The sequence below is a fragment of the Neovison vison genome, chromosome 14, assembly GCF_020171115.1.
Source record: "Neovison vison isolate M4711 chromosome 14, ASM_NN_V1, whole genome shotgun sequence".
Classification (NCBI taxonomy): Eukaryota; Metazoa; Chordata; class Mammalia; order Carnivora; family Mustelidae; genus Neogale; species Neogale vison.
Window position 1 is genome coordinate 1,650,175 of NC_058104.1, and position 15,425 is coordinate 1,665,599.

Genomic DNA, 15,425 nt, shown 5'->3' on the forward strand with positions numbered 1-15,425 from the left:
CCGTGGACGTCTTGCGAAGTTGGCGGGACGTGGGTGGTGGTTCGTGGGTTTGCAAGTTCCGGGGGTCGGTCAGCGCGGCTCCTGGCGCCTCACGGTTCCACGGCCTCGGGCGCGTCCTCGTCAGGCTCGTTCAGCCCCGCGCTGGGCGCGTCGTTCCCCGAGCCTCCCGCCCTCCGGCCCATCCTTTTCAGGTTGTGCCCCTGCCGGCCGGGCGCGTCCTCTTCCCCCCGTCCCCCTCCCGGTCCCCAGCGTCCCCGTCTCCAGCGTCCGCCCCCCGTCCCCCATCGTCCCCGTGCCCCCCGCCCGGTTCCCCAGCGTCCCGGTCCCCCACCGTCCCGCTCCGTTCCCCCCCATCACCGTCCCCCCGTCGGTCCCCCCCCGTCACTGACCCTCCCCCACCCCGGTTCCCCGCCGTCCCGTCCCCTCACCGTCACCCCCGTCCCCCACCGTCACCCCCGTCCCCCACCGTCACTGTCCCTCCCCCCATCCCCCGCCGCCCCCACCCCGCCCCCAGCGCCCCCCGGGTCCCCCAGGGTCCCCGTCCCCCAGTGTCCCAGTCCCCCCCCCGTCCCGGTCCCCCAGGCTCCCTTCACCTTCCCTCGTTCCCCCGTCCCCCGCCGTCCCGTCCCCCACCGTCCCCCCCTCGTCCCCCACCGTCACTGTCCCGTACCCCCGGCCCCCGCCGCCCCCGCCGCCCCCGCCCCGCCCTCAGCGCCCCCCCTCCCGGGTCCCCCGGCACTATGGGCGACAACACCAGCCCCATCAGCGTGATTCTGGTGAGCTCGGGCAGCAGGGGCAATAAGCTGCTGTTCAGGTACCCCTTCCAGAGAAGCCAGGAGCACCCGGCGTCCCAGACAAGTAAGTGAGCGCCGGGGAGCCTGCCCGCCCGCGCTCGGACGCACGTCCGTGACTTGGGTGTCCCCGAGGATGGAGGCGCCGCCTGCCGCGTCCCGAGCAGTCGGGGAGTACCCGGAGTCAGAGAAAATCCACTCGGGATTCCGTGGCGCCCCTCCGTCGGCGCCCGCCCTGCCTCCAGCCTCGCAAGAACGCGCTCTGGCCCCTCGAGAACGTACTGGGCTTGAAAGACGGGACCCAAGTGCAGGCTCAGGGCAGGTGCTCTTGGAGCCTGTCCCGCCAGGTCTTCGCCCCGCGGGGGTGACCGTATGCCCCTCTGGGCCACGCTGCTCCCTCTCCCGCACAGCCGTGTGTCCCGGCAGTTCCCCCACATCGTGCATCGCCCTGCAGGCGCCCCTTTGCCCCTTTCCGTGGAACCCCCTTCCCTGGAGCACCCTCGCTCCGGGAGCGCCCCCAAGAACATACCCTCTCCTTGGGGATGGAAGCTTAGGGTACATACAGTGTTTCACTATCCCAAATGTATTCACGGATACTTTGTTTCAAAAACGCTTTTACATTGGTCAGCATGGTACAGGGTCTTAAAGGTGCAAAGGGGTATAGATGACAGGAGTGTCCTTGCCCGCCATGGAACCCCAGCCCCTGGGCTCCCCGTCTACGGGCAGCTGCTGTTACCATGTCCCTGTGCCTTTTCCCAGAACCTTCCGTGTTAGTACACCCATGTGCACACCTTTTCTTTCCTTTTTTAAATTACGTGCTTTTTAAGATTTTTTTAAAAATTTATTTACTTGACAGATCACAAGTAGGCAGAGAGGCAGGCAGAGAGAGAAGGAAGCAGGCTCCCTGCTGCGCAGAGAACCTGATGTGAGGCTCCATCCCAGGACCCTGGGATCATGACCTGAGCCAAAGGCAGAGGCTTTAACCCACTGAGCCACCCAGGCACCCCTATGTGCTTTTTTTTTTTTTTTAATTTTATTTATTTATTTATTTGACAGAGAGAGATCACAAGCAGGCAGAGAGGCAGGCAGAGAGAGAGAGAGGAGGAAGCAGGCTCTCCGCCAAGCAGAGAGCCCGATGCGGGACTCGATCCCAGGACCCCGAGATCATGACCTGAGCCGAAGGCAGCAGCTTAACCCACTGAGCCACCCAGGCGCCCCCCCCATGTGCTTTTTTAAAGGTTTTATTTTAGTAATTGCTACACCTCATGTGGGGCTTGAACTCAGGACCCTGAGGTCCAGAGTCCCAGGCTCTTCTGACTGAGCCAGGTGCACCCAGGTGGTTTCTTTTCTAAGCAGAAGTGAGTGCACTACACACTCGGTTTTACCCTGTTGGTTCCGTATTCACTTGACATCTTGGTTATAGATTTGGAATCATGATCAGAATCGTGGGATGAACGCGCTGTGATTGATTTGTTTAATCCTCTGTGGATGGGCATTTCAGTTGCTTCCAAACTTCGGCAATACAGTGGGAGCATCTTTTCTGTATACAGGATTATTTCTCAGAATGTAGATCAGCTCCCTGAATTGAGGAGGTTGGATCTAGGAGATAATGAACATCCTTATTTTTAGTAAGTCAGATTTCTCTATCTTTGTTAATGAGGTGGGTGAAAAGTTGTATCTGAAAGTGGTTTTCTGGGTTTTGTGTTTTATTTTTTCATTTTTTGAAGATTATATTTTATTTTATTTGTGTGAGACAGTGACAGGCAGAAGCAGAGGGAGAAACAGGCTCCCTGCTCAGGGAGTCTGATGTGAGACTGGATCCCAGGACGCTGGAATCATGACTGGAGCCAAAGGCAGACACTTGACAGGCAGCCACGCAGGCTCCCCAAGGATTTTGTGTTTTAGCATGGGTGAGCGAGTGCGCATGGAGTGGGGGTAAGGGGAGGGGGGCAGAGAGAGAGAATCCCAAGCAGGCTCCGTGCTCAGTGGAGAGCCCAACGTGGGGCTTGATCTCATGACCCTGAGAGCATGACCCCGGCTAAAATCAAGAGTTGGACGTGTAATGGATTGAGCCCCCCAGGTGTCCAATAGTGGTTTTGAGGCACGTTTGTCTTATGACTGAGAGTGTGCATGTTTTCTTCCTTTTTGAGCCATTTGGGTTTCCTTTTTTTTTTTTTTTTTTTTAGATTTTTATCTATTTATTTGATAGACAGAGAGAGATCACAAGTAGGCAGAAGGCAGGCAGAGAGAGAGGGGGAAGCAGGCTCCCCGCTGAGCAGAGAGCCTGATGTGGGGCTCGATCCCAGGACCCTGAGATCATGACCCGAGCTGAAGGCAGAGGCTTAAACCACTGAGCCACCCAGGCGCCCCTTGGGTTTCCTTTTTAGCGTACAGCTTACTCTTCACCTTTCCCTAATTTCATCTTGGGTTGAGTTTTCCCTGTAGATCTGAAAGGGCTCTTCATATATTTAGGGTAAAAATGGGCCTTTGTTACAAAGGCATATGTTCTTAGTTTGCCTCTGTGTAGTTCTGGCTGCATAGAGTTTTGACTTCATGGAGTCAAGTTTTCATTCTGTCCTTTGTGGTTTCTGAATTTTGTTCAACATAGAAAGGCCTTCTGCTCTCCAAGATTATGAATGAAAAGAATTGAGACTCCTGAGTTTTTCCTTTCTCATATTTATTAGCTTTTTATTTTTATTTTTTATTTTATTTAAAAAAATACTTTATTTATTTATTTGACAGAGAGAGGGAGATCACAAGTAGGCAGAGAGAGAGGGGGGAAGCAGGCTCCCCGCTGAGCAGAGAGCCCGATATGGGGCTTGATCCCAGGACCCTGAGATCATGAGCTGAGCCAAAGGCAGAGGCTTAACCCGCTGAGCCACCCAGGCGCCCCCAGCTTTTATTTTTTTTAAGTGTTTCTCTTGGTGTAAGTGGAGGCTCCTGGTAGGAGTGGGTGTCTTCTGCACACTTTGCCAAGAGTGTGCGCATGTCCGGGAGCCTAGTGGAGCAGGTGCAGTGATGGTGAGGGCAGAAGTGGGACTCTGGGGCGCCACGGCTGCAGACCGGTTGATTCAGGAGCCGCCATAATTTTCTCTTCCCTCCCTGGTTGGTTCCGCTGCCGTTATCACATAATAAATTCCACGTTTCTTTGACTTTATTTTTGACCTTTCTTATTTCTCCCAGTGAGGTGCGTTCCACATGGATGAGCTGTTGTGACTTTACGCCGTTAACACTTTCAGATGGGACTGGTCACTTACCACATCTCTTCTTCCGCGTCATCCAGGCTGTTCGTGCCTCCTGTTCCCTTGGAACGTCACTAGTACTGAATGTATTGGGTCCTGCTCCCAAACTGTTGATGGCGTCATGGGGGTCAGGTTAAATGGATGGGTTAGCAGGGAAGAAGCGGCGTCTGCACTGCTACTCAGGGCATGGCATGTCTTCCTTTCATTTGTATCTCCCTTGCATCGCTGGTTTCCTCACAGACCTCTTGCCTGGGATGAGCTTCTTACGTTCATCCCAAGGTCTTTTAGCTCTATTCCTGGGGTAAGGTATGTGAAGGATATTGGCACATGGACATTTAAAAATTCTTCTTTTGCCTATGCGTTTTCCGACCCAGCTGTCATCATACACTGAGAGGGTCCGCGTGTGTGCACGTGTGTTATCCTTTTTTTTAAAAACTAAATATAGTAGCAAAAACATTTGCTATTTTCGTAACTTTTTGGAAAGTACAACTTTAAAAAAATATTTATTTATTTATTTGCTGGGGTGCCTGGGTGGCTCAGTTGGTTAAGCCTTTGCCTTTGGCTTTGTTCATGATCCTGGGGTCCCAGGATCGAGGCCCGCGGCTGTGGTGCTCCCTGCTCAGTGGGGATCCTGCTTCTCCGTCTCCCACTGCCCCTCCGTCTCCCACTGCCCCTCCCTTTGCTTGTGTGCTTTTTCTTGCTCACTCTCTCTCTCTCTCTCTCTTTTTTTTTTTTTTAAAGATTTTATTTATTTGACAGACCAAGATCACAAGTAGGCAGAGAGGCAGGCAGAAAGAGAGGCAGAGAGGCAGGTGGGAGGGCGGGAAGCAGGCTCCCTCCTGAGCAGAGAGCCCGATGCGGAGTGCCCTCGCTCACTCTTTCTCTCAAATAAATAAATAAAGTCTTTAAAAAGATTATTTGGGGGCACTGGGTGGCTCAGTGGGTTAAGCCTCTGCCTTTGGCTCCGGTCGTGATCTCAGGGTCCTGGGATCGAGCCCCTCATCGGGGTCTCTGCTCATCAGGAAGCCTGCTTCCTCCTCCCCCTCTGCCTGCTTCTCTGCCTACTTGTGATCTCTCTCTCTCTGTCAAATAAATAAAAAAACTCGTAAAAAAAAAAAAAGATTATTTGACAGAGTATGCGTGAGAGAGGAGGGGGAGGGGCGGAGGGAGAGACTCCAAGACAGCAAGATCATGACCTGACCTGGAACCAGGAGTGGGTTGCTTCATTGACTGAGCCACCCAGGCACCCTGGAAACCATAACTTTTTTGAAAAAGTATTTGTTATGGAGGGGCGCCTGGGTGGCTCAGTGGGTCAAAGTCTCTGCCTTTGGCTCAGGTCATGATCTCAGGGTCCTGGGATCGAGCCCCGCATCGGGCTCTCTGCTCAGTGGGGAACCTGCGCCACCCCCCCCACCCTGCCTGCCTCTCTGCCTACTTATGATCTCTGTGAAGTAAATAAATAAAATCTTTAAAAAAAAATTTGTTATGGAGAAAATTATATAATATAAAATTTGCCATTTTAAAGTTTACACTTCAGTAACCTGAGTTACAGTCACCATAATCACTTGGCTGTGTTAGGCAGCTGTCCCCGCTGTGTAGGTCCAGAATTTTCATCAGCCCAAACTGAAATCTGTAACCATTAAGCAATAACCCCGTTTCCCCTGTTCTCAGCCTCTGGTAACCTCTGGTCTGCTTTGTGTGTCTGAGCTTGCCCACTGAGGTGTTTCCTGTAAGTGTTGTGTTTGTCCTCCTTTTGTGTCTGGTTTCCTCCACCTGGCACAGCGTTTCCAAGTTGCCCACGTCGTCGCCTGTGTCAGACTCCACTCCTCCTTAGGGCCCCAGTGTGCATCTGCCGTGCTTTAGAAGCCGTCTCTCTGATGCACCCCCCATCCTTGGGTCGGTGGTGGGGCCCGTGTGCTCAGCCGCTCTCCCCTTTGTGCTCTCGCTCAGATAAGCCTCGCAGCAGATACGCCGTCACCAGCACCGGAGACCATGCCGAGGACCAGGACGGGGATTCCAGGTGAGCGCCGGGCTGGCACTCGTGATGCCCCAGGCCTGGGAGGGCCCCACCTCCCGCTGACCCAGTGGTTTTCTGCCTCCAGAAGCCTGGTGCCCTTTTTCCCGTTTGGGGGGTGTTTGAGGTTGTGCAGAGCTGGGGATTGTGTTGCCAGGGTCTGACCTGTGGCCCAGCATGGCCCCATGTTCCACCTGGGGACTCGGCTGTTTGGTGAGGCCGGAGAGCACATTCGTCTTCTGTGAGAGGAACAGGGAGAAGAGCAGACCTGACTCCTCAGGCGAGTGCCCAGAGGTCACGGGAAGGTGCCCGCGTGCCGCAAGCCTGTTCAATGGGGATGGGGGTCGAGAGCAGGGCCTCATGTGACCCTTGCTCACAGCAAGGGCACAGGTGAGAGGCAGGTCTGGTTCCTTCCTGCGTGTGCTCCCGCTGCTTTTTCTGAGATGAGCTGTCAGGGTGGCAGACGTCAGACGTGACTACGTCTACCGGCTGTCCTGGGCGCCTGTAAACGTAGCTGGGACCTGAGTGAGGTAAAGGACTCCACCCGCACTGTCCCATGGCAGGAGAGCTGCGGCCCCCGCCGGGCCTCTGCCTTGGGGTGAGCCCGTGCGGTCTCCCTGAGTCCTCTTGAGTAGGCTCTGTACCTGCCGTGGTGACATGCAGTTCCACAGTGTGCCTTTATTCTTTCTCGTGAGGGTCGTGGGGCCTCGGTCGTGACCAGTGACCGTCTGTGAGGGCAGCAAGCTTTGAAGGAGAGACCAGCGGGGCGGGGACAGCGTGTGGGGAGCTGTCGGACATGCGCGGCTGGTTCCGCTCCATGGAGAAGCTGTGGTCCCCTTGTCCTCTGAAGTCGGCCACTTGGAAAAGGCTCTTAGAAGAGTTTTGCCCCTGCCCATGGGGCCCCTGCACCTTATCCTCCACCTGGGGGCACAGATGGCTTTAGAGCAGGGCTGGCCGCCTGCCCGCGTGCTCTAGCTGCGCAGATAGGAGGCTCAGACTGTGGAGGGTGCAGAAAGTGCTCTGGGTTTCTTGGGACGCTGGCAGCACCTGGCTCCTGCAGGTGACTCACAGGCTTGTCGAGGCGTACTAAGAGGAGGTTTTTAGGGAATTATTTCAGTATTTAGCATAAAGAAGAGGAAGAACCTTGGGAAGGGAGCGAAGCATCCTGGGTCTCTCGGGGTATCACAGGTAATGCAGTTCGCTAAAAGAGCTGGTTCTCTGTACTGTCTCTTTCATTGAATTGAAGAATTCCTTTCTTTGGGAATTGGAGCACAGTATGGCCTCTGCGGATGCCACTCCCACCCACCCCTGTTGTCAAAGGTACAGGTTAATACCTCTGAGTGCCCAGCTTTATTTCGTCATGTCGGCCTGCCGAGCCTTTGGGGCAGGGGGGCAGCCGTGTGATGGCTCAGACATCTTCCTGGAGTAGTTCAGGGTTCTCCCCGATGGTCTTCTCCAAGGTGCTTTTCTTCTGTTCCCGCTTATTTTGCCAGACTGAAGCCACGTTAACAGGCCACTCGTGCAGCTTCTGAGTGTGGTGACGGAGGTGCGCTGCCCGACAGAAGTGAGGGCGCGGGGCTGTGCTGCGCACTAAGTCACCGTTGAAACAGAAATGAAACTGGTGAAATCTGTTCCTCCTCTGCACCAGCCGAGTTTCAGGTGCTTGGGGGTGGGGCGCGGGCGACGACTGCCTGCTGTCCCAAGTGGCTCAGATCCGCAGTGTCTCCACCGCCGTAGAAGGTCCTGTGTTACAACACGGGCTTGAAATCCAGATGTGAAGTTGCCGCAGTCCTGTGGGACGAGTGCTGGGCACCAGGGGGCTCGTGCTCCATTTCTTCCTTCCTCTTTTTTTTTTAAAGATTTTCTTTGTTTCAGAGAGAGTGAGCGGGACACAGAGCATGAGCAAGCCCTGAGGGAGAGGGAGGAGCAGGCGCCCCGCTGAGCTGGGAGCCCGACGTGGGGCTCAGTCCAGGACCCTGGGATCATGACCTGAGCCAAAGGCAGCCAAAGGCAGCCGCTTCCCTGACTGAGCCCCCCAGGCGCCCTCGGGGAGGTCCTGCTCTTGCATCTACCCACCAGCAGGGGCGCAGGCCGTCAGGAGAGGTCCTGGAGAAGGCCTGGCCTCAGTCACAAAGGCTGTCGTTGGCGCCTTCCCGCCCAGCGTGGAATGTTCTGGGCATTCTCACAGGAAAGCCGGTAGCTTGAAAAAGAGTCGACTTCATTTCAAAACACTCAGAAATTGTCTTACTTTAGATAGAATCCAGACGACCTCAGAGGTTTTTGTCCATACCCTAAGTTCTCGGTTAGCATTGTGGGGTGCTGGATTCCGGGGGCCCTCCTGCCCTCCTCAGGCCTGGCCACCTTTCTGTAAGCCGTGGGTCCAGCTTTTGGGCACACTCACCCCCTCAGGTCGCCCAGAACCTCGGGCCGGCGGGCCAGACAGGCACACAGCTAGTCTTCTCCACCAGGCCTCTCTTGACAGCTTTGCTTCTGCTACTGTGCGTGTGCACATGTGTTAGAAAGGTAGTCCTTGGGGTGCTTGGAGGTGAGTCAGTGAAGCTTCTGCCTTTGGCTCGGGCCAGGGTCCTGGGATCAAGCTCTCCATTGAGCTCCCTGCTCAGCAGGGAGTCTGCTTCTCCCTCTCCCGCTCTCCCTGCTTGTGTTCCCTCTCTCTCTGTTAAATAAATAAATAGTCTTGAAAGGAAGGAAGGTTCCCCTGTTTCCTAGAGCTGAGGTTGATGCAGAGAATGTGGGTAAGCAGTGTTGTCCCCCGGGGTTGGGGATCCCCGCCCCTTTCCTGGCCCAGCCAGTAAGTCTGCACTGGGGCCTGCCTGCCCGCGGCGTGCTGGGACATGTGCAGGCCCGGGTTCCTGCTGGGACTCTTCATTTTGAACCTGCAGTATATGGTCTCGGGCATGTTCCTTCTGCCATGAGCCTCTGTTTAGCTGTCTTAAGACACCTGAGGGTGGCAAGGCCCCTCTGCCTCTCCCCCCCAGGTCTGGGGATCATGGGAACACGTGTGTCTTGGTGAGAGCGCTTGCTGGCAGCCCTGGCTCCCTGAGAGGGCAGACGCAAGTTCATGAAACATGCCGGGGGCGTTTGACGTGTCCCCACCACAGCTGGGCATGGGGAAGAGCACCACTGGTTCTCGGAAGCCCCACACGCTCTTCCCTTTGGGAAGTGAGGGATTTCGCTGGGACCTGTTTGGTTGTAGAAGACAGAAGTTGTAGGAGCTGCACTGGTGCTCCTAGGGGGCTTCTGGGTGACCTTGGAAGGTCCACAAAACATCTTACCCCCTTCTTACTATGTGCAGGGATGAGCTGATGTTTGGGAGCTATTGAAGAAGGGGCTCTTGGCTGTGTGTGTCTCTGACATGGGTCTGTGGCGTGTATTTCTTGGCGAGAGCTGTGCAGAGCCGCAGGCCCAGCGAGGCAGCCTGGTGGTCCCGGCACGAGGTCGTGGCAGGCTCTCATCCCTCCGTGGCTGTCTCCACGCAGGGGCCTGGCCTACTCTCTGTGCCGTGGACACTGGGAAAGCAGCATGTCCTAGAACACAGTCCTCTGCAGAGTGATGGACTCTCTAGAAGACCGAAGTCGCGTGGTGCACAGGTGTCCCGGGCCCCGTCCAGATTGGCCGCAGCCTCCTCAAGGCCGATGGTCCTGTGCTGAGCAGGGCTCAGCGAGCCTGGATGGGCAGGAGGCGTGTGTTGCTGGTCGAGGCTGCCACAGTCAGCGGCGCTCACCAGTTCTCACAGGCTCTTCCGTACGGGGATCTCAGGGGGTCCGACCGAGACGGTTTTGTCAGAAAGATTAAAGTGCTTGCGCCCGGGTGTGCTGTGACACGGTTGGCGCCGGGCTCTGACCCCGGGCTTCCGGCCTTGCTCTCACTCCTGAGGACGGGCTCTCCGTTGTGCCCGGCTCTGCTTCCCTGTGGGAGTCGGAGCTCTCGTGAGAGAACGGTGGTAAGTCTTCACCTGGGCCAGCGTCTGTCTTCTTTCCTGTCCGGTAAGTCGCTTAGCCTTGCCCTCGGCAGGTAATGCTGGTGGTGGCCCTTCTGCTAGACTTTTAACGCTGTTTAATAAAACAGCCTTGTAACTCTTCATGAATTTTAAAATCAGTGTGTTTGTTTGCTCTTGATGGTCCTGTTCCCATTCCAGCAAGCCGTGTCCTCCAACCGATGAGCGATTGGTTGCAGGGTAAGGCGATGCTTCTCCACCATCTTTCTGTCTTGACTCCTGCTGCCTTCTCTTCTTGTAATTGTGCTTAAATCCTGATTGCCCTCAGTGTTGAAGAATGACTAACGAGGCACACAGGCTCTGGCTCGGACCTCACTGCCCGGTCCCCACGAGTGCCCAGGCTCCCCACGGCCCCTGCCCTTTCTCCACCTGGAGTTACTCAGCTATCCCCCACTCCCTGGGAGGCCAAGGCAAGGCTGGCTGCTGCCAGGGAGGCTTCTGGGACCAGGCGTGCACGCAGACCTCCCCTCCTACAGGCAGGCACCTGTAGGCACCAGTGGCCTCAGGAAGGTGGGAGGCAGGCAAGAATAGGGCTCCCTGTCTCCTGAGTCAGCGTCCCCCTAAAGAGACCCTTGGTCATTGCCTCTGGCTTGCATTTCTGTTTGTTTGTTTGTTTTTAAAGATGTTATTTATTTATTTGACAAACAGATCACAAGGAGGCAGAGAGGCAGGCAGAGAGAGAGGGGAAGCAGACTCCCTGCCGAGCAGAGAGTCGGCTGCGGGGCTCGATCCCAGGACCCTGGGACCACGACCCGAGCTGAAGGCAGAGGCTTTAACTCACTGAGCCACCCAGGCGCCCCCAGGGATATTAGTTTTGTAACGGCTGTTTTATTGTGTGGCAGCACACTTACCAGGGCTTTCGTCTTCAGAACGTGGGAAAAGGATTTTTTGGAAACAAATATTTTCACTTGTTTTGTTTAAGTTTGCTGTTCATGTCAGTTACGTCCCCTTCCCCCAAGTCTCATGGTGCGACTCTGTGACACTGTGCGTTAGGTCAGCAGACACAGTATGTGACGTGTAAGCCACTCGGGTGTTTTTTTTTTTTTTTTTTAAATCATTAGTGTGTAATACAAGTTACCGTGAGTGGATTTCTGTGTGGGTCAGACTGGCTTATACGGGCAGAGCAGCCACAGGCCACCCAGGCCACCCCAGAGAACCACTTAGGGTCGTGTGGCTTTTAACTTCGGCAGCACACAGCTCTCAAGTTGGCCCCCTCTGTTGTGTCCTTTCTGGACCCAGAGTGGGGAGTGTTTTTTATTTGGGTCTTGGAAGGGTACCTCTTGGATCCAGATATTTATAAGCGTGAACTGGACCACCTCTATTTGTCTCTGAGTCTCAGGGCGCATTTCACAGCCGGACTCAGGTTCCGGGACCGGTGGCTAAAGGCCAGGGCTGGGGCCCCTCTGTGGCTCTCCATGATGGAGCAGAGGTTGTTAGTGGAGATTTTTGGATATCACAAGAAAGTGTGAACCTCTGGGATGGTAGGAAGTTGTTTTTCTGTCCGTCATCTCTGTGTCCCTCGTATCGCTGGGTGGCAGAGTGCAGGGGCAGTGTTTGTTTAGATAGGGATGGAATGTTGGCAGAAGTGCTTAGTAGGGCTTTATCAGCGGGAGCCCTCCCTCGGCATCACGGTGTCCCTCCAGTGGGAGGTGTGGGGCAGGGTGAGCCATTGAGAGTTTTTGAAGAAAGCACATCACACCTCCTAAGACTCTGCAAGCTTCCATCTCTGGCTTATTCACTCCAGAGAATGATGTTCCTGGGAAGGAGTGACCCACACTGGGGAAGGAGTGACCCACATTGGGCGGCCAAGGGCTGCAGCCGTGTCCCGAGTTCCCCAGAATGTCTCTGACAGCGCTGGTCTCGGAAGGTCCAACTGCATTCCTGACTGTACAGGAGGCAGGGCAGCCCGTTTTGGCCAAAACCCTTGCATCTGGTTTGTTTTGGGGACCACAGAGTGATCAGGGGCTCCTAGAGGACCACGTTGGCCCTGGGGGAAGGCTAGAGGCCAGCATGACCAGCTCCCGTTGGTCGTGCTAGGCTCACCTGCTGCCTAGGAGAGAGGCTTGGAGAGAGCCCGTCGCTGCCTGTCTTGCCTTTCTCCGTGTGCTGGTTGACCTCAGCGAGGCTCTCGTTCCAGGCCGGTTCCAAGTTACGTCTCTTGCGTGAGACACTGAGCCCTGCCGAGGGTGAGGAACCCAGAGCAACGGCCCCTACTAGACCACGTAACATCAAGGTCATTTGCTGCCTCAGAGTTGGACGGGAGCCGCAGTCTGTGGTAGACTTTCCCTTCAGAGTGGTGGGGGTCCGTTGCGGCCCTCCCTGCAGAGCGAGCTCCTTTAGAAGAGAAGCTCTGGAGGGGTCCCAATTCCCTGTGGCTCCTCCGTGAAGGCCTGGGACGCACCTGGCATGTGTCCTTGTCGGCCTCCTCTGGACTGTCGGGGCCTCCTTGCCCAGGGGCAGAGCGTGGCTATGGAGCCACCCTTTCCCACACCGTGGGCCCTTCCGGCCCGATGTTAGATGTACTTTTCCCAGGTGGAGAAATGAGCACAGGACTCGTCTCCCTTCTGGCTCCTGACTAGACACGGGGCCTCCGAGTTTCTAGAGTGGAGGCCCCTGCGGCCTGGGCTCTGAGATGAGGGTCTGCACTGCACCCCCAGCCTCTCCTCCCTGCAGTGATGCTCGCTTATCTGGGTCCCCTGGGCAGGAAGGAACAGGGTTGCCCATGGGGAGACAGGTGTATAGGTGCGTCTTGACAAGGGTGAGCTTGACAGTGGTACCGAGGCGGTAGCCAGCTGTACTGTCCCACCACAGCCTTCCTCCTTCCCACGGCGCCCAGCCGGTGCGTCCCCACCTTCGTTTCCTGTCACCGGCTCTGCATATCTTGCACTTCTTCAAGGTTTCTCCCACAGTAAGAGCTGGAAGGTTGAGATGCTCAGCGTAGGGGGACACCCGGGCAGCCTTGCCGTGAGGAAGGTCAGTGAGTGATGTCCTTTACACTCCTGGGGTGGAGGGTGCAGCCCGGCAAACCCGGGCCGGTCAGTCCAGGCGTCCCCACGCGCCTGGGCACCTCGGCGAGTGGCTCCCTGGGGCAGTGCCAGCTGCAGCTGCTGTCCTCCCTTGAAAAGCAAACTGCCATGCGTCCTCTCTCCTGAGTTCCGTAGAGCATGCCAAGAAATGACAGCATGTGCCTTCATTCTATGCTTCTCATGCCTTTTACCTCGTAATCCTGGGATTTATGTCCCCGGTCTTGGGGGCCGCTTCCGAAGGGTGACTGACGGCCGCTTCCAGGTGGGCAGTGGCGGTAGAGCACTGCACGCACGAAGCAGCCCTGTCCCGAGACCCTTCCCCTCGGAGGGCAGGTGGGCCTGGTACCGTGGCACGCTGTGTCCTGATTTCCACTCTGCCCTTGTGTTATTTTAAGGTTTTCGGATGTCATTCTGGCAACAATTTTGGCAACCAAGTCTGAAATGTGTGGCCAGAAATTTGAACTGAAGATTGATAATGTGCGGTTTGTTGGACACCCGACCCTGCTGCAGCACGGCCTGGGGCAGGTACGGCGCCCGGCAGGTGGGGCTCTCGCTGGACAGGTGGGGCTCTCCCTGGGCAGGTGGGCTCTCGCTGGACAGGTGGGGCTCTCCCTGGGCAGGTGGGCTCTCGCTGGACAGGTGGGCTCTCGCTGGACAGGTGGGGCTCTCCCTGGGCAGGTGGGGCTCTCCCTGGGCAGGTACGGCCCTCCTGTGCAGGTGGCGTTCTCGCTGGGCAGGTGGGGTTCTCCCTGTGCAGGCCCGGCCTGTCCTGGCTCCGGGGCCCTCAGGGAGCTGTGGCTCACACTGGTGAAGGCAGCCATCGTATCATGCCGTGTCCCTGACCCCGTGCATGTGTGTGTGTGTTCAGTGAGCTGCGTATCCCCATAGGCCTGCCATGGTTTTTGCTCTTTGCTTCCTGGTTTCTCCTGACTGCCACCGTCCCCTTTATATCTAGGACGTCCATCTCTGAAGTGGTGCAAGTCTTTTTTCTTATTTATTAAATGACATCATAGCAAATAGGATGATTAATTCAGTTCTTAGTGTTGTGCTAGACTTCTGGGATGAATGACACGTTACGGTACTGAGGGGTTTTAACAAGATCGAGGGCACTCTTCCCCAAGGGAGTTTGACACCAAAACCTGCTAGTCAGTCCTTTGCACACAGAATCAGGGCTTTGATAAGATGGGGTAAGATTCAGCTCTATCTATAGGATCCAGAAGCTGCAGTCCTCAAGTCTTTTCCCTGAGTTTCCCTATGGAAGGAGCTTCTGAGGGGGTTGGCTGTTCCAGGACAGCAGTCCGTGGCTGGTGCACCAGGTCCCACTGGTGACACCTTCATCTTTACCAGGCCTCTGTAGACAGGCCTCAGTCCCCGCTGCTGACCTGCGGGTGGCAGGGGGAGATGGGACATCCTCCCAGGAGTCACAGCCTACCAAACCAGGGATGGTGACCGTCCTGGTGGGTTGGCCCAGGGAGATGTGGCCACCACCCCCTCCCCCGACCCCCAGACACACTCCTGTGCCTTCTGCTGGCGGCACGTGTGACCGACCATGGCCAGGTGCCAGGCAGCGTGGTCTCGGTTGGCTCTGAGTGTTACCTGTCTCTCCGTCGTCTGGAGCGGTTGCCCAGCCTGGCGGGGACAGGGGACAGTGGAGACAGCAGTGGGGGAGGAAGGGTCTGGGCAGAGAGTGTCCCGTGTGCTCAAGCCTCTCCCCATCAAGCTCCCTTCCGTTGCCTGCAGTAATCTTGTCCCTTGGGGCCATGGCATCGACCCTCCCCCTGTCGTCTCAGCCGCGTTTCCATAGGTTTGTGCTGCCCGTGCTTGCCCGTGCGGAGGCGGTGGCCACGTCTCAGAGACCCTAGGGCTGTTTTTTTCTGGGTTGGCTACCCTCTGGAACCTTTTCTTGTGCCTGAAGAATAGCTCTACACAGGGTTTCTTGGGACGTGGTGGCCCTCACTCATTAGATTGTATTTCTTTTCCAGGTTTCAAAAACAGACCCATCTCCGAAGAGGGAAGCCCCCACGATGATTCTTTTTAATGTGGTGTTTGCGCTGAGGGTGAGCTAGTGCGCAGATGGCTGGAGAGCACTGGCGGCTCGAGGGCGGGGAGCAGGGCCCCGGGGCGGGGGAGCAGGGTCCTGGGACGGGAGCTGCTGTTCATCTCCGGTGACGGTGTCATTGGCTCAGAGCTCAGACTGCGGGGCCAGCCCAGCTGCTGCCAGGCCCCTCCGTGGGTCCTGCGGGAGTTTACCCTTCCTGTGTCAGTTCCAGGACAGTTTCATTGCCCCAAAAGGAGACCACTTACTTCTCATTTTCCCTCCTCTCCCGGCCCCTGGAA

At 56.3% G+C, this 15,425-nt stretch overlaps 1 protein-coding gene across 5 annotated transcripts in view; it reads left to right on the forward strand.

Annotated features, from left to right (window-relative positions):
* NPRL3 (NPR3 like, GATOR1 complex subunit) overlaps window positions 1-15,425 on the forward strand; it is a 38,449-nt gene continuing 23,024 nt past the window's right edge. For 2 of the 5 annotated variants that reach the window (XM_044233747.1, XM_044233750.1), the window contains exons 1-4: window positions 685-858; window positions 5,984-6,053; window positions 13,484-13,613; window positions 15,071-15,145. In XM_044233747.1, coding sequence (XP_044089682.1) covers window positions 741-858; window positions 5,984-6,053; window positions 13,484-13,613; window positions 15,071-15,145 — 393 coding nt within the window. In that variant the 5' untranslated portion in view covers window positions 685-740. Of the gene's footprint in view, window positions 192-684; window positions 859-5,983; window positions 6,054-10,203; window positions 10,243-12,973; window positions 13,036-13,483; window positions 13,614-15,070; window positions 15,146-15,425 lie in introns of those variants that run through there. The other 3 variants (XM_044233751.1, XM_044233748.1, XM_044233749.1) reach the window with 3 other exon arrangements.